At 38.4% G+C, this 23366-nt stretch overlaps 1 protein-coding gene across 1 annotated transcript in view; it reads left to right on the top strand.

The window, feature by feature from the left end:
• The window catches only part of PAWR (pro-apoptotic WT1 regulator), a 68570-nt gene that overhangs the window by 32748 nt on the left and 12456 nt on the right, over nucleotides 1-23366 (top strand). Inside the window, exons 2-3 of the mRNA XM_058022931.1 lie at nucleotides 3497-3625; nucleotides 21752-21786. Coding sequence (XP_057878914.1) covers nucleotides 3497-3625; nucleotides 21752-21786 — 164 coding nt within the window. The remainder of the gene's footprint in view (nucleotides 1-3496; nucleotides 3626-21751; nucleotides 21787-23366) is intronic.

Raw genomic sequence — 23366 nt, forward strand, 5'->3', positions numbered from 1 at the left:
ACAGCTTCAAACATCTACTGAAATCCTAGAAAACCTAAAAAATTTCTGTGGATTCCTTATATTAAGATCAGATGTGGGAATGTCACATTGAATATCTGCTATGCAAAACTCAGATGATTTTAATGGAAAATAAGAATCTGAAATGGTATGTGCCTAGTGGCAAAATAATAAAAGCAGAGGAAAGGGAATGGACAGAGAGAATTATATAATGGGTCAGAATTACACCTCAGTGGTTACAAGTCCATTTCTCTGCTGTGCTGACAGAGAAAGTAATTGCTGTACTTACGTCTTTTTCAATGATGTGAAACTAGTTTTTACAGCAAAGTGCAGTATTTGAGAGAGCCTGCAACGTGAACAACACAGTAATCCAGCTAATTGAAATATCTTGTGGGCTGAGGCAGTTTCAGCTACAGGGCAGTTTGAAAAAACTCGGTTTTTAAAGTGTCTAACAACACTTTAAACATTTTTAATTTTTTCAGTAATATTGTATCAACCCTCACAAAGCGAAATGTGGTTTTATTGATTTTTATTCCTCTAAAAATTAGCTAAGAACATAAATGGCAATAATACTAGCAATTAAAAACTGAAGATGAAGTGCATAAGCGGGATATTTTCAATAAGAGAGCTTATTTCATCATGAGTCAAAACTAGTGGATTTCCTTTTAAGGCTAACGGTTATTGAAGCAAAACTTAATAACTTTCTTCAAAGGCAGTGAAAGGTTTAAATGATGTAGTTGTGAGCATGTTGGTTTGTGCTCAGCCTGCATTTTGTAAACATTGTGTGAATTGGTGTGTCTGCTTGTTTGGAAGGGGAACACAACCTTTGTGTTTGGGAAAGCACGGCCTCTGACAGTGACTGTGAGTCAGCTTTGGGGCAGGAGGGCATTGGCAGCCCTGGCCAGATGTGCTGTGCCAGCTATGGATGGTGGCTGCCAACCTGCCCTCGTGGCTCCTCACCTCTTCCAAGATAAAAAACCTGGTGCTTCTGTGGTTCTCACCACTCAAACTTGTGCTGGCCTCAGCTGGTGGGACACCTGCTGCAGTGAAGGGAACTGGAGTGGGGAACAAGCCCCCATAGCCTTTAAAACAGAATTAGATTTACATAAACTGTTCAACAGACTGTTCTGTGCTTGGGAAGAAGGCCTTTAACCTCGGAAGTATGGATTATTTGGCGTGGTTAAATACCTTTCAATGGTACTGATTTGCAGACTTTGGTGATCTTGGACCTTCCTGAGAAGAAAGGAAGGGGTGGGAATGGACATTGCTGGCAAATCCCAACTGTTTAGTTTAAAATTATACGGCTAGAAATTTCATACCAGATTTTATTCCTGTGGAAAATTGCTGAAAGAATGTAGCAGATGATCTTATATTAAAAGAGAGAAGAACATTCTTCATTACAGATGTAATTATATTCAGAGCAAAATATTTCTGTTGACCATTCATTGTCTTTGGAAATCTTCCGAGAAGCATGTATCTGAAGGAGAGGATTTCCGGAGAAAGGTACACTTACCTACTTAGTCACTACTAAGACTTTTCCTACAATATTGGTATTTGAGCTTCATTTTTCTCTTTAAAGAATGTTTTCCCTTGAAAATGCAAAGTTGTTTCCATTCTCTCTTGTGACATCTTGGAGACTGAAGACCAATCTGAAAATGTTTCTGTTTTTCTAACACAGTATCATTCTTCATCTGTATGACACTATTTAAAATTTACATGATAACTTGTGTACCTCCCAATTCTTTCTGAACAAGGCTGACTTGGTAAGAGGCAAAGATGACTCCACTTCTTGTTGTGGTAGGGCCTTATTATTTGTTATTGTGTCGCTTCATAATGGCTTAATATGGTAATGGGATAAAATAGGACATAAGTGTATGCCATAAAAATTATTAAGTTTTACAGTTTGTAAAAGGTAGAGGATGTTGATTTAAAGATCATTCCCTAGAATGTGCCATGGCAGTGTTTTTAAATGCTTTGTTACAAATGACCCTAAAGAATTACATTGAATACTTGTAATTATTTTATTAGAAAAGACTCATTGAAAGTGTTTTTGAATGTGTAATAATTTAGCCATAGTAACCTTCTAAGTGTGCCTTAGTGATAGGAGCAGGTCTGCATGAGTTGCATTGAAAGGTTGGTTAGAAGTAGACCAGGGAAATTGCATTAGTGTTGCTGTCATGAGCACTGCTGTGGAGAGTTTAAATGGCTTTTATTCAGGTTCACTTGTGGAAACATATCCCTTTCTGGTGTGCCAGTTTTCAACACGTGTATCACCAGAGTGTTTGCTTTGGAGGAGCTGGAGTTAGTTTTTGATATACTAGTGCTGTTTTCAGCTAGCAAATAACACTGGCTTTATTTTTAAAGATACTGTATTCCAGCACTCTCATTATATATTTTTGACTAGTTTGGTGTCCTTTGTGTAAGGTGATGACAGAGATTGTCAGTACTTGAGCCTCAGAATACTGACTTAGTTTTTACTGCATTAGAAATGTCAACTGAAATAATTTGACATTCATCTTTGTTCTCTGCTAGTCCTGTTCTCTGTTTCTCAAGGTACTGTACATCAATCTAGAAGCTTTTTGATGTCTTAAACTGGTTATTTCCCTGGTTATTGTGTTTCTGTACAAGGTTTCACACATCTCTTGTTCTGATGTGTAGAGTGCTGGCAAACAGCTTGTGATGTCGTGGTCAGATTTTTTTTTTTTTTTAGCTTTGTCTGCTTGAAGTTGGTGTTCTAACATAGCTGACTTAGCCCAAAGCTGGCCTTAACATGGCTTTGAGCTAGGACAGAGGCTGTAATACTGATTATTTATATTTTTATTTACTTGCCTACTTACTTTTACTGTCTCTGGCCTGACAGCAATCAGTGCTTTAGAAACTTAATCCTCTCAAAGCAAGTATTTCAGCAAATCTAGTATGAAACATTTGTGCTGAAGGGTCAGAACGTTACGTATGTGTGTAAAACTGTGAGTAATTAATGACTGTCCAAGTCATTAAAAAATTACTGATTTTCAATGGTAAATTTTCAAAGAAAAAATGAAAACCAAGAGGGCCAAAATTAAAATGGGTGATTGAGACTGACACTTCAACCTCAGCAGGTGCCACTATGTTATAAAAGATCAGTTGTTGAGTGAAGAGTACAATAAACTTTTTTTTTTCTTTTCTGGATTTCCTGAAAATCTCTTGTGTAAAGGTAGTACAGTTGCACATGGCAGACAGGGCTGTAGAATCATTCCAGTGAAAGAAAGTTCAGGTGTAGTCCAAATTCCTACTCACAGCAGGATTAGCTCAGAACTTGCCCAGATCATGTTTTGATTATCTTACTTTTGTCAGGAAGAAAAAGCTGTTTAGTTGGAAAGAAAAGCATTTAAACATTTAATTAGACTTTCCTGAAATATGAAATTAATATTTGAAGATATTCACTGATGCATGAATTTTGTGAAATATGTGAAGCAGCATACAAAGGCTATAACTAATAACCAAATATTTTTCATTTTAGAGCCTTGATGAGTATGAAGATGATGAAGCAGGGCAGAAGGAACGAAAGAAAGAGGATGCTATTACTCAGCAGAACACGGTACAAAATGAGAGTTCCAGTGCAGATACCTCTTGCTCATACTTACTGCAGGTGAGATCTTAACGTTGTTTGTTTTAGCATTTTACTCCAATTTAAAACTTGTACTGCGTTCTTCTTTCTATTTCTAAAGAGTAGATTATACCTACATGAAAAACCCCCTAAAGTTCAGGAGTTGACACATTGCTGGAAACAGAGTATTTGGTTCCATTCCACAAATATAATATTACTGAGATGAAGATTCTGACAACAGAATCTTCTGTTTCTGTAGAGGTCTTGAAGGTAATAGTTTTAATGTTCATCATAGAACCTAATGTTTAGTGAGGGGAAAAGAAACTGGGAAATTCAAGTAAAAATGCTGACAGGCATAGAATATTCAATTAATTGGAGGTAGCCTCCTAAATCAGGACACATTTTCCTAATTTATTTTGTTTATTGACTTCTAATTACTGATTCTAGGATTGAAACCAACACACAAACTCCTAGGGTAAACAGCCCTTGCCTCTGTGTAACCTTTTCTCCCTTTTTATTTCTTTCCAATCCCCATACCACAGTGATTCCTGCAGTCCCCTCCCCCTGACATCAAAACATTACCAGTTATGCCTGGTACACCCCTCCTTCATAGTACACCACCTGTGGCAAATGTGCTGTCTCTTTCCTGAGTGCCCTGAGTCTCTTTAGCCAGTCTTGTTTCTCCTTCTGTTACCTAACAGCATGTACAAACCCAGCTGTACCAACTGAGGCCATCCAGCTCTGCCTGTTGACTCCAACAGAGGCAACAGCACATGCACAGTGAGAAAAAAATGCAAACAAACCAAGCACATGGTGGTCATGGGTAGTTTTGTAACCATCCGTAACTAGAGGTGGCATGGCTGGATTGGTGAATCTGGATGCATTTTCCTTCTGAAATTTGGCCTAGTCTTTCATCTGCTCGTGGATGCCTTTAATGTTAACAGCCTGGGGCAGAGAAGTCTACAGCTTAATTACCTGGAATGTCAAGATTAGTCTCCTTTTGTTCAAGTTGAATCTGTCATTTTCCATGTTTCCATGTGATTTCAGCAAAGTGTCCTAGTGGAAGACATAGGGAACAACTGCTTCCTTGTTATGTGACTGAATGCTGCAAAGAGAGGATGGCTCCTCTCCCTGTTCCCTAGGCTGAATAATTATATTTTACTTGGCTGTTCCTCATACAGGAGTTACTCAATAACATTCTCTACTTTCCAGTTTGACTCTGTTTTGTTTGGTACCCAAAACCAGAACCAATGAAACATTCAATATAACATGCAGTCATAGAGTGGTTTAGTGTGGGGTTTGTTTTGTTCTCTGTTTCTTTCCTAATAATTCCTGATGCCTATTTGTCTCCTGAGCCCTGAATTTACTGTTTATGTTGTGAATGTCTAATCTAACTTAACATTTTTCAAGTTATCTGTGAGTGAGAATAACCAGCTCAGAAGTCAATGCCTGTGTAAATTTAGAAACATGTTCACCTTTTGTTTCACTTATGTACACTATACTTATGTACATTAAATTTAATCTCCTGTTCCACCTCCCAGTCACTCCCAATAAAGGAGTCATGCATGTTTTAACAGTTGATCTGTATGTTTTCTGTTCTGAGTAGCATCTGTGGACATCTCCTCCCCAAACACATTGAAAAGCCCAGGTTCCTGCACAGGTTCCTGTGACATTGTTCTGGTTGTTCCATCTACTGTGAAAGCTGACTATTGGGTCCACTGTTATTTCCTGCCTTTTCACCAGTGGACATTCTCTTTTATTCTAAGAGGAGATTACTTTCTTGAGTAGGCTTTGGGGAGTGCCTTTGAAATGCAGTATGCTGTCATTCAAATGTCTGTCCTGGACATGTTTTTATAACTTAAAAAAGCTGTATTAGATATGCAAAGTGTAACTATTCTACAAATGCCCTGGTGACTCTTCCACATGGTATCATATTTACTTACTTATTCCTTAATTGTTCTAGACTTACTAGAAACACTTTATTCTGTATAAATATCCAGTTTACTCCTCTATAGTTCTGTGTTTATTTAAGAATCTTCTTGAGGATGATGTTTATGTTACCCTGTGGTACTAGGAGAGTTTTAAATGAGAAGTTCCATTTAATCTCGAGTCGTTCAGCTATTATATTTTTCAGTAACATCAATAGTTTCTTCAAAGCTCAAGGAGTAAATAGCTGCCTCAGTCTGGTAGGTAACATTTTAAAATTTCTTTTATTATTTTTTTCCACATTTTAACAGTGCTTCTGCTGTAAAAAGACTGTTCTCCAGAGGGAGTGCTCTGATATGACGCTCTTACCATTCTTTTCCATGGTGAACATCAACAAAAATATTTCTTCAAATCAACTGTCTCCTCTGAGTATGGCTCATATAACCAGATCTGTTGTCTTTGCAGATGTGTCAGGAGCCATCACGCCAAAAAGTTTTTATGCTTTTCTCCAAGTTGTTTGTAAGACACTTTCTTGCTCACTCTGTTTTCACTTCTTCAGCAGATATTCCAAAAGTTTTAATTCTTAGTTTCTCCTAGTGGTATTATATAATGCTTTGGCTATATTCCCGTGCCCTCCTTTTTTCATCCATATTTTCTATTCTTCTTGACAAGCAACCTAAGTTTTTATTTACCAAACCGTCTGTATTAATTGTATTGTACATTTCCAAGTTTGTCACCTCTCTCCCAGCAGGCGCTACTTCTTTGTTGACAGAGCTCAGCAGGAGTGTCGTGTCTCCAACAATACAGAAATGAGCCCCAGGTCTCGGATCTGGCAGAGGCCCAGGGTGGCACATGTACAGAACAGATGGAACCTTAGAAAGTTGCAGCTACTAAGGTTTAATCAGTTTACTCCTGGCTCTGTCAATTCACTTTTTATTAGAAGACTTAGAACTTGCCCATTTTCAACAGAAATTGACAGTAGTGTTATTTCAGCTTTGATGACTTAATTTCCTTTTGATTCTACTCTGTCCAAGACTAATACTTTTTAAAAGTAGAGCTTATGTTGCAGATGTAAGAACTAATTTTAAGTTGCCCATGACCAATATATATTTTACTTCCATGTACTAAGCAGAATAAATACATTTCTGTACTTACAGCTATTCACCCCCATTTGTCCATTCTTATTATCATTTAATGAAATTTGTAAATACATAATTATTGTGAAAATGGTAAATAAAATGGTATTGACTTCATATTTGATGAGGAAATAAGTTGCTGGATAAGGTTTTTCTTTCCAGTCCTTAATCTGATTTTTCAGTTCCCTTTTAATATTGTCAGAGGTTGTGGTTCTCATTTTCTTAGGCAATATGTATACATTTTTTGAAAATTCTGTCTGAATTGGAAGTTCTTCATCCAAAACACAGACTCACCAGGTTTGTTAAGAATAGATCCAAAAATACAGCAGATTTGAGTATTTTCCCTGAAGCAGAGCTATTTGACTGAAATCATCTTCTGAATTATTTTATATTGGCAGTATAGAAGGTGGTAGTCTTGCAATGTTACAAGCACTGAAAAACTGTTGCAATCAAAGAATTTGTTGTGTAACTTTAGAAAAAGATAGTGTGGATAGCCTCATCTCAACATTAAATCCTCTCCAGACACAAGTGTTATATCTGACTCTGACTTTCTGGCTCGATTTTCCTCCTGTTCTTAGTAGGACTAAAATCCTATTCAGATTGTTCTGATCTTGTGAGTTGTGGTACTGTGGGCTACACCAGTGATGTGTATGGGGATGCACACTGAGGGTGAGAAGTCATATATCAGTAAGCCTAGAACTCTTACAAATGAGCTAGAACATCTGTAATGCCAAGGACAAGCATAGATAAAACTCTTACTTTAAAAGTTAAGGTTTCTACTTTAATTACCAGACACTGAAGATTTCTAGTTACAGAAATCTAGCTCTTGTTTAGCAGAGATGGCAAAATTGAAAATAGTGCAAAACTATTTGATAGCAATGTTTTTCTTGCAGGTAGATAGAAATGGTGTGTTCAAAGTAGTGAACATGTCTTCATTGAAAATAGTGTTAGGGTTTATGTGCTATACAGAAAGCTTGCATCCAAAAAACCTGCAAGATTTGGCTGATAAAAACAATTTGTTTAATGAAGATTTATTTTTAAGTCTTTTAGAAAACTTTCTGAGTTTCAGAATGTAGAAAAGATGTTACTGTTAGCTAATACTCAAAAAACCCCTGCCAAAACCCACCATATGCAAGACCTTTATTTCAAAACATTCAGGTTTGCTGATATTAGGTCATGTGCTTCTTGGAATTCAGTTGTTTGTGCATCTGGCATCTTAAAATATGTCCCAAATATGTGCCCTTCTTCATGTAATCATGTGGCAGTAGGGTTAACATAACTTAATGGTCATTAAAAAGTGATATTTGAGCACGGTAGTATGTTGTGATATATATGTCACTTTATGGTGTTTTTGGAAAATTGGAGAGCCAAGGGGAAGGCTGAGAAGATTAAATCAAAGCTAATATAAAGACTTGCAGTGAGAGACACATATATAGGTCCTCCATCCATTAAAATCTTCAAATTACAACTGTCTGTTTTTTGGTAGTTATTCTATAATAATTCAGAAGTATCATTCTCAATACCTTGGAAAGGGTTTGAAATCCTTTGTTTTATGTTATCTTTGGTTCCTTTCTGCTTGAATTTTATTTCGAATGTTGTAATGTTTGTGAATGCTAGTTGTGCTGAGCAGTGAATGAGTACACTGCAAAAAATATATCAGCTGTGAATAATTGACATTTAAGATATGGGAGTTGAGTAAATACATATTGACAAAAGCATCAAGAGACAATAAGGCATTTTAAGAACTTCAAAATTACTTTTGTCATTGGCATGAGAATGGGGCTTATTGCGTTCTAGATGTGTGTTTTTCTCCTCACTGAGGACAAAATGGTCCTCAGTGGATGAGCTGAATCCTTTCCTCTCCCTGGAAAACTTGACCCAGACATGTCAGGATGATTTTTGCTGCTAACATAACATGGAAATAAGAATCAATTATAGTGAGAGATACTGATTTTTGTGCCTGTGGGCATGGAAAGAGGAAATTCTGAGTCACTTAGATACTGAATTCAGCCTTTGTGAAGCTAATACTCTGAATCCTTCAACTGAAAGGTAATTATTTATAAATACTAGAATGATTTAGAATATCTTAATGTAGAAGGGGAATGCTGATCTTAATTATTGTCACACAGAATTTGTCTAGTGTATTTCTTAATTCCATATTAAGAAATTGAAGGTAATAACTATCACAGTTACCAATATCTTTTGCATCTGTCTGATTGCCAAAGACTCTGCAGTTATCTGCTAGAAACCTGTCTTGGTATTTCTAGTGCTGGTATTAAGCTGGGAGGAGAATTTTGCCTCTCAAGCATTCTGAAGTCTGGGACTCCAGTATGACATGACTCACTATGACAACTGTTTTGCTGTACCTAATTTTATATTATTATTGCTGCAAAGCTCAGGGCCTCATTCAAGACCTTGCACTTCAGTTGGAAATAGCAATAATTTTGTTCCAACAATTAATTTGCTTTGTGTATGCAATTGTAATGCACATTTCTTGCTCTCCCTGTGTTGGTCTTAGCATGTACATGAACAAGAAATTAAGATGTTGAATCTTACAAAATTACTTTATACAAGATGCAGTATTGTGAGATATATTTTAGACAGTTAAACATCCACACTGAATTGGAGTCACAAACACAGAATGGATTTGCCAGGCAAAGAAATGTCACTTCATTTGTAGCACTTAACCTTGTTGACTGTAAGTTGTATTATATTCCTGCAGTAAGCACAAACTATGTGCATTAGCAGACAGACTAAAGCTTGATCCTAGTACTGAATTCCTGTGGCCTGTTAATCCAAGACAATGGAAGGCAAAGCTGCCCTAGTTTTCAGCTCAGAGCACTGACTTACGTGCACAGCAGTATTGCCATGTCTTGAGTTGCTCCCACTCCTCTCTGTGGCAGAAGTGCAGGTTTTTGTACTCTGCCAGGGGTTAGCTTGTGATGGATGCTTGGATAATCGTTCAGTTTAGTGTAGAAATTACCCAGTACCTTTGAAAGAATCCTTGTTGATTGGAGGTGAGGGTAGGATGAAGTGTCTACATAATTAGCATTAATGGTACAACTATGAAATTGTGTCACAGTAGGTTGGGTTCATTGTAGAAACTTCAATATGAAGGTTAGGTGGCTAGTGAAGTAATGTAAACTTGATTTATTAACATGACCCTTTAGTTATGCCTTGTGCATTCAGTTGTGCATTCATTCAAAAGCCTTTGAAAATTGAAGGAAAACCACATTTGATCTTTTTTTAATCTTTTGTGCTAAAAAAGTTGAACATTTCACCAAAACATTGCAGGTGCTTTCTAAAAGGAATGTGGTCCAGAGACATCTTTACAGAAGTGTAGTTCTGTTTGCTTAAGTACGATTCTTTTCTTTAAATGTGGCCTAACACATTGAAATTTCTGGAAGCAAGGACATATATCAGTGTTTAATGTTTAAATGTTTAGTAGACATACCTTATAAGCTTTGCTGAAAGCAATAAATACAGGTAAGGAATAAAATTTCTTCTTAGCCTTGTGGCAGACTGAGAAATGCAGGGATCTGAATTTGTTACCTGCATTTCTTTCAGAAGGACAGCTGAAAACCTGCTTGACACAAGCATCCCTAGAGTTTTGTACTTCAATCTTGTGCTGAGATTATACTGCTAAATAAGCCAACTCAAGATGCATTTCTTGACTATTTTACCTTTTCTGGCTTTTCATTTAGCAGTGTAATGTCATACAACATCATTTTACAATTACTCTCATTATCCAAAGTATGTGGTAATAGTATTCATGCCTATTCATACATGGTCTTGGCTTTTCAAAGGTGTTTGGCATCTAGGTTTCATGTATGAAGAACCGTATGCATGCGTTCAAGGGTAGTAATTCATCTTTTGTAAGTGTTTTGCTGTGATTGTTGCTTGATGTTCATTTCCATCCATAGAGAAAATGTAGTTGTGCTACACTAGGCATGCATAAATGTATTAAACATGGGTTTTTTTCAGCCCTACATTTTTTAGATGTTTGGCCAGGAATTATTTTGCATAATAACGTGATTATAACTTTGGTATTGTATTTAAAAGGAACTAAATGTGGTTAAAGTACAGAAATACAATAGTTGTGGTGACGTATGTTTGAGTTTGGAAGTCATAAGTAATTTTGCCATATCAGGTTATGAGACTCTAATATTTGAGATTTAACTACCAGGTAATATTCATCTTAGGTTTTCTATTTGCAGGTGGACTGTGATGCACTTCACAGAGATGATATGAAAGCAGTTATTAATATCCACAAAGCACTTAAGCAATAATTGTGTCTGCAGTAGAAAACTCATTAGGAAATCAGACTGTATGTCTAAAAGTGTTTGCATCAAAATTAGTTAAAAAGTATTCCAATTCAGTGTGAAGTATTAAAATATTACTAAATTTTATAATACATTTGCACCTTTAGTCAGTTTTGTGTGTGTGCAGTGTTTTTAAAGTGACATTGGTTGGAGGGAATTTGCTGCCCTGTGTGGGTCATAACATGAACCAGGTGCTTCAGTTACCATCTGCCAGGGCTCCCATGGCTTGGGAGACCCACATGATTGTTGTGATCTGTGTAAGGAAAACAGGAACACAGGAATTTCATGTTTTCACAGTCACACATGATCAGGCAATCACTCAGGTAATTTCTAGCAAAATGGGCCTATATTCAGAGCAGTTTGAGTATGTTAATAACTAAGTAATTAAGGCATATGTCCACTTTGTGAAGAGGTAGCAAGTACAAATATTCAGCATTACTCACTGAGTACTGTTCTTTGTGTTCCACTTAAGAAATGTTGTGGAAAAATACATCATGATGTCAGGAAGGGCAGTATCATGAGTTTGAATGAAAGTGGCATAGGTCTGGGACGTTCTGACCTGTTCTGAATTGGTTGACTTTGCAATCTTGGTTTGCTTTAATTGCTTTTTTCTGTATGTATTATTGCAGGTTGGAAAAACCGCACTCTACATAGTAAATTTTTAATTAAAATCTTCAAGGGAACTTCTGAGTTTGAGTAATAATGTTGCACGGTGTTCTTGTCTGGTATAACTGGAGGCTTTAACTATACTCAAGGATTTGTTTTGATAAAAATGAGATTGCTAGCTTTTAGTTGGATTGTATGGATGTGTGGTTTTAGTAGAAGATTTTCAAAAAGTGGAGTCTGCTTTTCTCATCAGAGTGGGCTGTGTCATAAGATGTTGTTGTAGCAACATAGGTTTTCACTGCCAAAATCTTCGTCCTTTTCTGTCATGTGAGCAAATTCAGTATATAATGTGTGTCTGTTGAAGAGTGCTGCTGATCCATGCATGTTCAGTGAGTTTTACTTTGCCAAAGGATCTGCACATGCACATCTGATTCAGCTGTACTGCATGTGCACTGTCCAATGCTGCTGCTTTGGCAAGTGCTTTCAAGTGAAATCAGGGTCCTTTTTGCCCCTAAGAAATCAGGGAGCTGAGAGTTATCAGTTACTGATGTGAGACCTGTGGGAAAGAGGGTGGCTGTAAATTGCCTATGAGCCAGAAAAAGTTGCTTGGCTAAGCAACATGTAACCTTGAGGATGCAGCTTGGGCATCCCTACTTTGAGTTGCCTGACTTCTGCTCTTGAAGGGAAATACTGATGATGACTACCAAGATTTGTCTTCCTGACAACTCACCAAGAAGAGAGATCTTTCAGTTTTTTGTGTAAGGCATTATTTGTGTTCAGTGCTTGATCACTGTCAGCATAAATTTGATTACCTTTGATAGCAAACTTTGCTTTTCTTAGAAAGAAATACAGCATTATTAACATTTTTAACATCTGGGCTTAGTAAAGTTTAATTTAGTGGATAAGTGGTTTAAGCTTAAAATTTTGTTTGATGAATGGATTTCACTCCCAGTAAATAGAATTAAATGTACTATGAAATATCTTAAAATTGAATATTTGATTTTGTGGGCCTGTGTGTGTGTGCACAACTGTTTGTCACAGGACCTGCATGAAAACTAAAGCTGAATCAAGCCCGTGCAGGCATGGCATTGTGAAGGCTTCCTGTTCTTGCTTTAGAGTCACAGCTGTGCCTGGGAATCTACAGGGTTTTCAGCACAGCTGCTCTTCTGCAGAAGAGCGGATCTTTATGATCCTTATATACTGCATGTGTGAAACAGAGCTTGTAAGTTATGATTTCTTCTGCTGAAGTTTGGTTGTGGTCCTTCCACTAAGATTTCATATTTTGGCGGCTTTATTTATTTTTGTTCTAATTTTTTCTTGTCTTCAGATGTTGCTGCTATGTACTCAGCCTATGTGAACAGAAATTTGGTTTGTTGTTGCCCTATTTGTTTCTTTCACTATGGAGTTCACGTAGCTGTGCTCCAGAATTGCACCAGCACTAGCTGCTGTTACACTGGTCTGGAGCCTTTTTTGAAATCTTTATGCAGATGTAAGGAATAGGAAGCAGTTTCTCAAATTCCCAACTAATGTTTTGAGTAGCCTAGAGGGACCTCATGTTAAGGAATTAATTTTTTTTCCCCACAGGTTTTCTGTTTTGGACTAGCTCTTTAAGTCAGCTGGGTTAGTGAGTGTCCCCCCTGGTTTTGTTTGGTTTGTGTTTTGGTTTGTTTTTTTTTTTTTTTTTTTTTTTTGTGGGTGGGGAAACAAGTGATCCTGAAAGTATAATGATAAACTGTAGCTGAGGTTTCTTTGGCAAGAAGAGCCATTGAGCACATACAAATTGATTGAAAAAGAGGGTCTTTCTGAGGTATCTGCTTGTACAAATAGATTACACAGCCTGACTGATACTAAAAGCTTTTGTAAGGTATGGAAATACTCCTGATTCTTGCACTTTCCTGTGCTTCTGCTCTAGAGAGAGAACTTTAATTAATACTGCTTTCAGGGCAGGAACAAATCTGAAGCCCAGGTAACAGTATGAGTACCTGCTGGCTGTGTACAGAGAGGGAGGAGGTGCTTTCCTGCAGGAACTGGCATGGCCCATGGCCCAAGAGGATCCCTGCTGCAAGGTGGAGAGGGGAGACAGCTTGCTTGGTGCTGCTGAAAGATGAGCTGAAATGTGTACTCTGCACAGATACACATAGCAGTATTTGTCAGACACCTTGTAACATGTACCATACATTCATATTATGAACAGTTAGAGAGCACCATAGCAGTAGTTACTCAGATGTGCTGGTGCGTTTTGGAGGTGCATATTCCAGTTCCATGGTGGTGGGAGGATGGCTGGGGCAGGGTAGCCTGCTGCTCCATCTCTACATCCTTGCAGTCTAGTGTAATTATTGTGATGGCTCAGGAGGGAGGAGGAATCTAATTCGTAGTTGTTTGGTGGAGACAGTGTGACTGTGTTTATACTGTTAAAAAGTGCAAGACATGGGTGTGAGCTCAACTGCTGCACTGCTGATAGAGCCTGTGGCTTAATTATTAGCAACATTTTTTGGCATGGTTTTGGTTCGTGCTACCTAATGCTCTCTTATGTCATACCTGAGGGCTGTTTGAGGAATCATGTACCAGGAACCAGTCCTCTTAAATGGTGTGAACATCACAGCACCAGTTTGGGCTGCCTTTTGTGTAGTGCTACAAGGACGTTACTGGACTTTGCTAGCTCAGAAACGACTGCATACCTTTAATCATCATGCTGGGGTATGCAACACAAAGCTAGGTTTCCTGCTCTGGAAACACTGCTTTAAGTTGTAGCTCAGCCCTTGTATGATTTCAAATACTTTTGTCTGATGGGAGCCTACAGATTCTTACTTTTTAGGGATACCACATTGTCTTTCTGGTCATTTTTCCTGCTCTGCTTTTTCTGTGAGTCACCTGAGATCTAGTCAGATTTTTTTTTCAGCCTAATTTAATAAACTCATTCACAGTTTTTGTTCTGAGTGCCTAACTGCTTGTCCTGAGCTTTTTCTGACTCCTCAGTGGTAAATACTGCTTGGTGATAGAAATAGAGAATAACAAATAAATGAAAAGCTCTGTTAATTTGTTTAAATGTGTGTTTCTGATTTCCTTATTTCTGGGAGCTGTTTTCTTCTGGCAGATACTTGACTTACCTGGGAGTTACTTGTGTTATCTGCAGGTATTTCTTTAATTATTTTCTCTCACTTTCTGTCCTTAATAGATTTCTTCATAGGTACAAATTGAGGATACTTACCTGTGAGAACTCTGATTGATTCCCTAGGTGTTCTTGCAGTGTTTCTCCGTGGCCCCCTGGCTCTGTGTAAACAGGCAGATAAGTCATAACTCCCTTGCTTTGCAGCGGTAATATCTATCACTCGAACCCAAGCATTGTAGCACATCTGTTAGTTCTTGTTTGAAGATCTATTATAACATACTAAATAAAGAGAAAGTAAGATGAGGCTGTAAAAATAAAGTTAAGGTGCAGAAAGTTGTGTTGCATTTCTATGAAAAACATCTCTAGATGCTTTCAAAGGGGTGACACAACTGAGAGGAACTGTCAACTCCCTCATGGGCAGAGAGGCCCTGTAGATAGACCATGACAAATTAGAGATTTGGGCAATCACCAACACTTTGAAATTTAACAAGGGCAGGTGCCAAATCCTGCACCTGGAATGGGGCAGTCCTGGTTGTGTGCCTAGACTGGGGAGCAGGAAAGAGACCTGGGGATGCTGGTGGATGGCAAGCTGAACATGAGCCAGCAGTGCCCTGGCAGCCAGCAGGGCCAGCCCTGTCCTGGGGGCATCAGGGACAGCATCACCAGCAGGGCAAGGGAGGGGACTGTCCTGCTCTGCTCTGCACTGGGGTGGCCTCTCCTCAAGTCCTGTGTGGAGCTTTGGGTGCCACTATGTGTAAGAGACATTCTTTAAAAGCTATTAGAGAACATCAAGAGGAGAGCCTCAAGGATGATGAAGGATATGGAGTGGGAGCCATATGAGGAGCAGCTGAGGTCACTTGACCTGTCCAGCCTAGGGAAGAGGAGACTGAAGGGAGACCTCATTGTAGTCTTCATCCTCACAAGGGGAGGAGGAGGGGCAGGTACCAATCTCTTTGCTCTTGTGACCCAAGGAAATGGCATAAAGCTGAGTCAAGAGAGCTTTAGGTTGGAGATCAGGAAAAAGCTCTTCACCCAGAGGATGATTTGGCACTGGAACAGGCTCCCCAGGGCAGTGATCAGAACCTCAAGCCTGACAGAGCTCGAGAAGTGTTTGCACAGCACTCCCAGCCACACAGTGTGATCTTTGGGATGTTCTGTTCAGGACAGGAATTGGACTCAGTGATCCTGATGGGTCCTTTCCAATGCACCATATGCTTTAATTCAGTGATTCAGGAATGGAAGGTAAATGGTATCTCTTGACTCCTGAGGGAGAATTGCTATTGGGAAATTTTGGTGGGAGGAGAAGAAAGATATTTCATCTGTCTTTTTGCTGTTTTTCACATCTGCAGTCATTCCTGGTTTGTATTAGAGTCAGATTGCCTTTCAGTTGTTTAGCATTTAGATGTTATCCCACATAGGAGCTGAATGAAACCTTGTCTGTATTGCAGAAAGTATGGAACTGCCATTTCCAAACAAATCTCAATGCAGAGTTGTACTGAATGTGAGAAGAAGCTGTAGTTAATCAAGATGTGATTTAAGGTACAGGAGTTAACTTGATTTGCTGGATGGAAATAGAATCTACCTTGGTATGTAAAAAGGCAAGAAACCCCAGCAGTAGGCCTCTTTCTTCCATGTAGTGAAGTTGTATTTGCTCACATCTTGAAGAATGTACAAGAAACTTTTTAGGAAGCCTGCATTTGAATTATATATGAAAAGAAAATTGTTTTGATAGCCTCATTTCAGTCAAAACTTAACCTTGCATGTTGCAGGAATATCATTATATAGTAATAATTTGCACTAGTGTATAGTTCTATTTCAAAATAGTGTGCATATTCTTCATGTCAGCATATATACTAGTGAGCCCTAACATCCTGATTTGATCCAGGGGATTTGCTTTAATTGTTTGCAGAACTTCTAAGTAGTATTTCAAGGGATTCCAGTGACCCTTTTACATAGTCCAGCTGATTCCAGAGTCTGTAGTTGTTTAAAACCAGTGTTTGTTAGGGCATTTTAATTAGCAAATTTGTAATAGCATGGTGGGTTTAACATCTGGAAAACTTTGTCAGACACTTGTAAACACAGACAATTCTATTTATTTAAAGCCCAAAGACCAGCCTGTTTATGCAGTCTCTCTGTTGGCCAAATGAAATACCAAGATGAGCCAGGAGCAAAGAGGAGAGTTAGCCAAGTTCCTTCATCCTAGTTTGACAGAGATTTAATTGGCAGTAAATGGTTTCATTAACTGAAATGGTCTCAGCTGCCTTTTCTGACCTTACATATTCTCTGGTGCAGCAGGTGCGTGTCTGTGAGTTAGTCTGTGCAGTGAATCACATGAAGGAACTCATGTGGAATGAGAGAATGTTTTCTTTTTCCTTGTTTTTTTTCATAGATCACACCCTGTCCTGCATTAATACCATCCACACAATCACTTTTGTAGACAAAACAAAAAGGGAACATGACCACTTTTTTGGAGTTATGCTGATGTATGTCACTCTGCAGTAGTTTGTAGAGTGTTCACTAATAATTTGGTTTATTAGTGAAGTATATGCTGTTTAAGGGTAAATGCAAGCTGCCTGAGATCATGTGCAAAAAGTAAAAGTAATTTTAAGGCTGTGTTTGGAATACTGCATTGAAGTGAGAGCTTGATTTCAGCCTTGGACAAAGAACTGATGCAGGTAAATGTCTTTGGCAGCAGTATTTTTTCACAAGTATGAAAGAAACCATTAGCATTGTTACAGATTAATTCTTTACTTACTGTTTTTCCATTCAGGATTGCCACAGACTATAAAAGAATTCCTCTTTTAGAGGGAGACATTCAAATGAGCAAATCTCTTCATTGCTCATGACTGATCATTCACTTTTATAGTAAAGATGAGATATTTTAAATGTGGGTTAAAAATAAAAGTTAAAAAAATACTAAGGAATATAAGCCAGATTTGTAAATAAGTACTTTTGTACAAGAACAGTCATCTGCTTTTAGGTTAACTCTTTGTCAGAACAGGCATGTCCCTCCTTTTCTCCTTCCCTTCCTTGATTTTCTGCCAACCTTCAGTTCTCCAAAAGTGGAGGAGTCAAGATCTTAAATTATAGATGCTTGCCTCATTTTAAGATATTTGAGTAGTTTCAAATCTTAGATTATTTTTTGGTTTATAGGCACATTAGGCTATTTACAGTGTGACTACTTATATTCATGTTGCCAGAGTCTTTTGGATGCACACAAAATAAATTTCATAAGATGAGAACAGAGGTAAATAATACATTTTCCTAGTGTTTTCATCATCACTTTAAAGAATGATTGGTTTGCATTTACATTAGAGATTTCAAAGAAATAAAAATCATAATTTATCAAATCTGCAATATTAATTTGAGCTTCAGAGGATTTTTTTTGTGCATCAGCTGTGCCTTTTTAACTTTTTGTTCATAGTTAGTTTCAACTACAGAAATAAAAACCACTACTACTTACTGTGAAACATCTGTTACAAAAGACTTGTTAATTGAGTCAAGGTTTTTTTGTTTGTTTATTTTAACAGGCTGTCATTTGTAGCAAATGAGAGTATTTGCTATGCACTTGGTCTCAGCATTTGTTTGCTTTCCCAGCTTTTTCTGAAGAGCTGGCTTTTCTGAATAGTAGTGCCAAACTTTTAAAAGTGTGCAGTTGAATTAAATGTACAAGTCCACGTAATTGCTTTACAGCTTTATTTCCATTTAGTATATGAAAATGTTTTAGCAAATATGGGGGTATGCAGTGCATTCATTGTATCCTTTTAGTGTCTAGAGTACAAAACAAGCATCTCTTACCTTAAGATTTCTTTGTACAAGATTTCTTAGTGTGCTTCACCAGACTGCAGTCTCAGGTGCAGTTTCTCCCTTTCTCATGAATTCTACCTTTCACTGCAAACCAAGGCTTATGTTCACCAGGAAGCATTTCCCTGAACAAATTAAGCTGTTAAAAAAATAAGAACTGAGGAAGATTAGAGCTCAGAGTTCCTACTTTATTGTATCTGCAGGCAGTTAGGCAAAATTCAGACCCAGTTTAACTCTCATCCAAGTCTCAAAAGGCAATTGAACCACTTGCCCATGGCTAATGGGGCAGCTGGGATGTTTCTGAGACCATCACCACCAGGAACTGTGTCTGATGTTACTGATGTGCTGTTTGAGTCTCAGATACAGGGAACATGGATCTTAATGTATTAGATGAAACAATTGAAATCTCTTTGGATACCTCAGTGTCAAATCACTTCATCAGTCATTGCTGACTGTCTTAAGGCTAAAAATCTTTAGGACTTGAAGGGGTCTTGGGAAGTCTCCATCCAAGTCTTGCAGACAGAGCAGGATATGTGTAGCAAATTGCTCAGGACTGGAGCCAGTTGGGTTTTTATTTCACAATAGATAGAAATATATCTCCATCATCTTTACCCCATCAGGAATTTGTACACATTTGCAAGATACCTCTTGAGCATCCTATTCTCCTGGCTGAACATTCCAGCACTTTCAGCTTCTCCTTATGTGTCAGATGCTCCAGACCTTTAATCATATGTTCAGCCTTGCTGGAGCTCTCCAATATATTGTTCTCATACTGAGAAGTCCAGAATTGGAGCCAGCATGCCAGCTGTGGTCTCACCAGGGCTGAGCAGAGGAGAATTAGAGAATATGCTTAGTTGGAGAGGACCCACGAGTCCAGCTTCTGTCCCTGAACAGGACACCCCAAGAGTCACACTATGTGCCTGAGAGTATTGTCCAAATGTTTCTTGAGGTCTATCAGGTTTGGTGCTGTGATCACTTTCCTGCAGAGCCTTTTCAAGTGCCCAACCGCCCTGAGATGTGAGGAGCATTTTCCTAATATCCAGACTAAGTCTGCTGACACAACTTCAGGCATTCCCTCAGGTCCTGTCACTGGTCACAACAGAGGAGAGATCAGTGCCTGACCGTCCTCAGCCCTTCATGAGAAAGTTGTGACTGCAGCTGAGGAAGTTGTAGCTGCAACTTCCCCTCAGTCTCGTCCAGGCTGAACAAGCCAAGTGACCTCAGCAACTCCTTGTGTGAGTTCTCCTCTAGTCCCTTCACTGTCCTTGCAGCTCTCCTCAGGATGCTGTCCTTCAGCCTGCTGGCAGTGCATCCTGAGGATGCCATGGGCCTTTGCTGCAAGGGCACAGAGATGGCTTATGTTTGACTTGTCACCAGGACACCAGCGTTCTTTTCTGTACAGCAGCTTTCCACAGCAAATACTCCTGCTTGGGATTATTCGTCCCCAGACTCTGGGGTAAGACTTGGTGTTTTGCTTTTTTTTGGACTTCATGGGGTTCCTGTAAGCCATTTTCCAACCTGTGTGTCCCTCTAGGTGGCAACACAGCCACCTGATGTATTGTTAACCTCTCATCCAAGTTGTTTGTAGTGTGCCACCTTGCTGGGGCTGTACTTTGTCTCATAATTCAGGTCACTACTGAAGTCATTAAACTGGCCCCTGTATCAGTCTCTGCAAAGTGGCTGGCATCCAGCTGGACTTTCTGCTGCTGCTCGTAACCCTTTGGACCCAGTAGTCACTGCATCTCATGGTCTGCTTATCTGGCCTCTGTTTCCATAGACATATGTTGTGTGGGAAGGTGTTGAAAGCTTTGCTATCATCTAGGTAAGCATCATCTGCTTTGCCTTCATTCACCAAGTCCTCTCATCATAGAAGGCTGTTAGGTCAGGCATGGTCTCCCCTTCATATAGCCATGCTGATTTCACCTTCCTGTCCTTGAGGATTTGTTCCATTTTCTACTCAGGATCTGAGCTAAGGACTGTCCTGTAGTTCCCTGGATGATCCTTCTTGAAGAAAGGAATGATATTTACTTCATTTTAGTCCTCGGAAACCTCCCCCTGCTTCCATGACCTTTCAAAGATAACCTACCCTTAAGTAAACTTTAAAAATAGCATTGGTAACATTTAAAATTGTTTCTCTGCCCTTTTAGAGGTAAAATTAGGTTTCTGTTTCATAGCTGTGAATCACTAATTTTCAGAATCTGTCATCAATGATAAAAATAGTTATCAGTGTTAAACCAGCAATTTTGCCAAATTTGTGGGTTTCTTTAACTAGTTCCCATGAATTTGTTGAATTTTGTTATGCTTATCTTAGGGATAAGATGTAGCACATATGGCAGAAATAGAAAATGCTTCATAAAATAAAATGTACTTTCAGATCAAGATTTTTCTATAATACAAATATTTTTAAAATACTATTTTCTATACTAAAATAATACTCTTTGTGTCCTAATTTTTAGCTTGTTTATTTACTTACAAAGTCACTAGTGTGCTGATTAGTGAAGGCAGTGTCATGTTCTGTAGAATTTTCAGAGTGGATGGAATTTCTCTTGCATCGTGTTTTAAGAGCTAGCTTGCTTCTTTGCCAGCAGTAAGTGTTGTAATTAGACAGCATTTCATACTTTGCCTTTTTTTTTTTTCTTGTAAAGGCAATTGTCCTTTAACTCCTTGAATATTCTTTCCTGACTTTTTACTTGTTATTTGCCAGGGGTGTTTTGCCTATGACTAAGAAAATAATTGGTTCATGTTCTTACAACATCCTAAAAAATATTTATGGACTTACTCTGTCAAATCTGAGCCCTTGTTTACCAGTTGAAACATGTCTTAATTTTTGTGCTTGGCAGCTTCAGTTTTTGTTCCCATCCAGAAGGACAGCAGTGATGATCAGGAATTGAAACAGTTTTGCTCTGCTGCTCTTGGACAAGTTGATGAACAGCTATCAAAGGGCACACGTGTTTCCATACTAGTTAGTGGTGGAGATGTACTGGTGGCAGGGTGTGAGCTGCTTCATGAGCTTGCAGGGGGATGGAATAAGTGCATCCAGTTTTATGATGTAATCAGAGGCAGACACTTAAGGCTTCTGGGGTGATGTTCAGAAGCAAGAACATGGTGACAATAGTCCTGGTATTGTCTGAACCTGACAACAAAACTGACTTGTACTTGGCATGGGACTGCTCTCACTGCAGACTTGGTTTTGGACTGATAAGGTATTTTGGCAGTATAGCTACAAGAAAAATACTAATTAATTTTTCCTTTTTGTTTCTTTTAGGACTCCTCCAGAATGGTTTCAAGCAGGTATAAAAGGTATGAGATCTTTATACACAACAACTTTGTTTATATTTCTACCAGAAATAATGCTGATTAAATGGCTATTTGTAGTTGAAGCCATCATACTGCTACTGTAGATATATAGCCTGATAGCAGGCAAAGGACCTGAAAGATGCAGCAAGCTTATTCAAAGCCTTCTATTATGTTACTGTTTTAAAATAAATTCCACTAATGTTTTACTAGATCTTACTAGGGCAGAATAATTTTCTAATCAAATGTCAAACTTGACTACACATTGCCTAGGAGCCGGTATTTTCACAGTTTAATTTATGAACCATTGTATTCCAAAGTTGAATAAAGGAAGATAATTTTGTTGCTCTCCACAGTAATAGTGAAAGATGGTTTTGTCATACTACTGTCTCAGTTGAAGAGGTGTTTCTCATATATAGCATGCCCTGTTTGTTATTTGTTTGTCTTTGAGTCAAGTATTACCCTGGTCATTACTCCAGCTTTTTAATCAGATAAATACTTCATAAGTTCTTGATGAAACGGAGAGCTGTGTGAAATTCCACTAATGTGGAATTAGTACTGACACAACTATCACAGCTAACATGGGGTCTCAAATACAGCAACTGAAGGAAGACACTTGTGTAAGAATGTTTTTATTTGGTACATTAATGCATTCCCTTTCAGGTATCCTTTACTTGGGTAAAATATGTAGGTGTTTAACTCATCAGTTTATATATATGGCTGTAGAAGAAAGTACAAAGAGCATCTACAATTATCTAGCTTTCAATGCTGTATTTTCTACCCCTCAATATTGTTCGCCTGTGGAATCATAGAATGGTTTGGGTTGGAAGAGACCTTGAAGAATACTAGTCCAGTCCCTCTGCCATAGGCAGAGACACTTTCCAGTGAACTAGATTGTTTAGAGCCACATCCAACTTGGCCTTGAACACTTGGAGGGAGGGAAACACCCCTAGCTTCTCTGGACAGCCTGTTCCAGAATCTCACCTCCCACACTGTAAAAAAGAATAACCTATCCTGTTATGCTTTAGCTTTCCTAGCACGGTGTCTTTTATGTTTATATTCCCAGGTTCTCATAAACCCAGTTGAATGATGCTTTTTATAGGGCTTTTTTTAAATCACTTTGTCATTGCAGAATGGGTGGGCTTATTGTCACAAGTTTAGTAACTATGTAATTTCATGATTCATTTCTTATTAATCAAGCACATTTTAGTTCAGTCTTTACTTCCTCCTCAGTCCTGGTGCAGAATTTTATTGCTGTTTGTATCTGCAAATACTTAGTGGTGTGTGTCATACTTTTGTGGCTTTTCATAAACCTTATCTCTGCTTGCCTGCTGTATATACTCACTTGCAAAAACTTGCTTGTGCGTGGGGTGGTAATAAATAGAAGTTTGCACAACCACGTTGGTAACTTATTTGAAAATAATCTAATCCTACTGATTAGCATTGCAAAAGTAGGAAATGCCAGAGCTAGAAAATGCTAAATGAGACTTGGTTATGCAGTCTTCCCTCAGTCAGCTTTAGTTATATGTGGGATGTAGACTCTTTGTTAACTTCCTCTGTCAGGGCTGGCATCACATGCAGGAGGA

The sequence above is a fragment of the Melospiza georgiana genome, chromosome 4 (genome assembly GCF_028018845.1).
Source record: "Melospiza georgiana isolate bMelGeo1 chromosome 4, bMelGeo1.pri, whole genome shotgun sequence".
Lineage (NCBI taxonomy): Eukaryota > Metazoa > Chordata > Aves > Passeriformes > Passerellidae > Melospiza > Melospiza georgiana.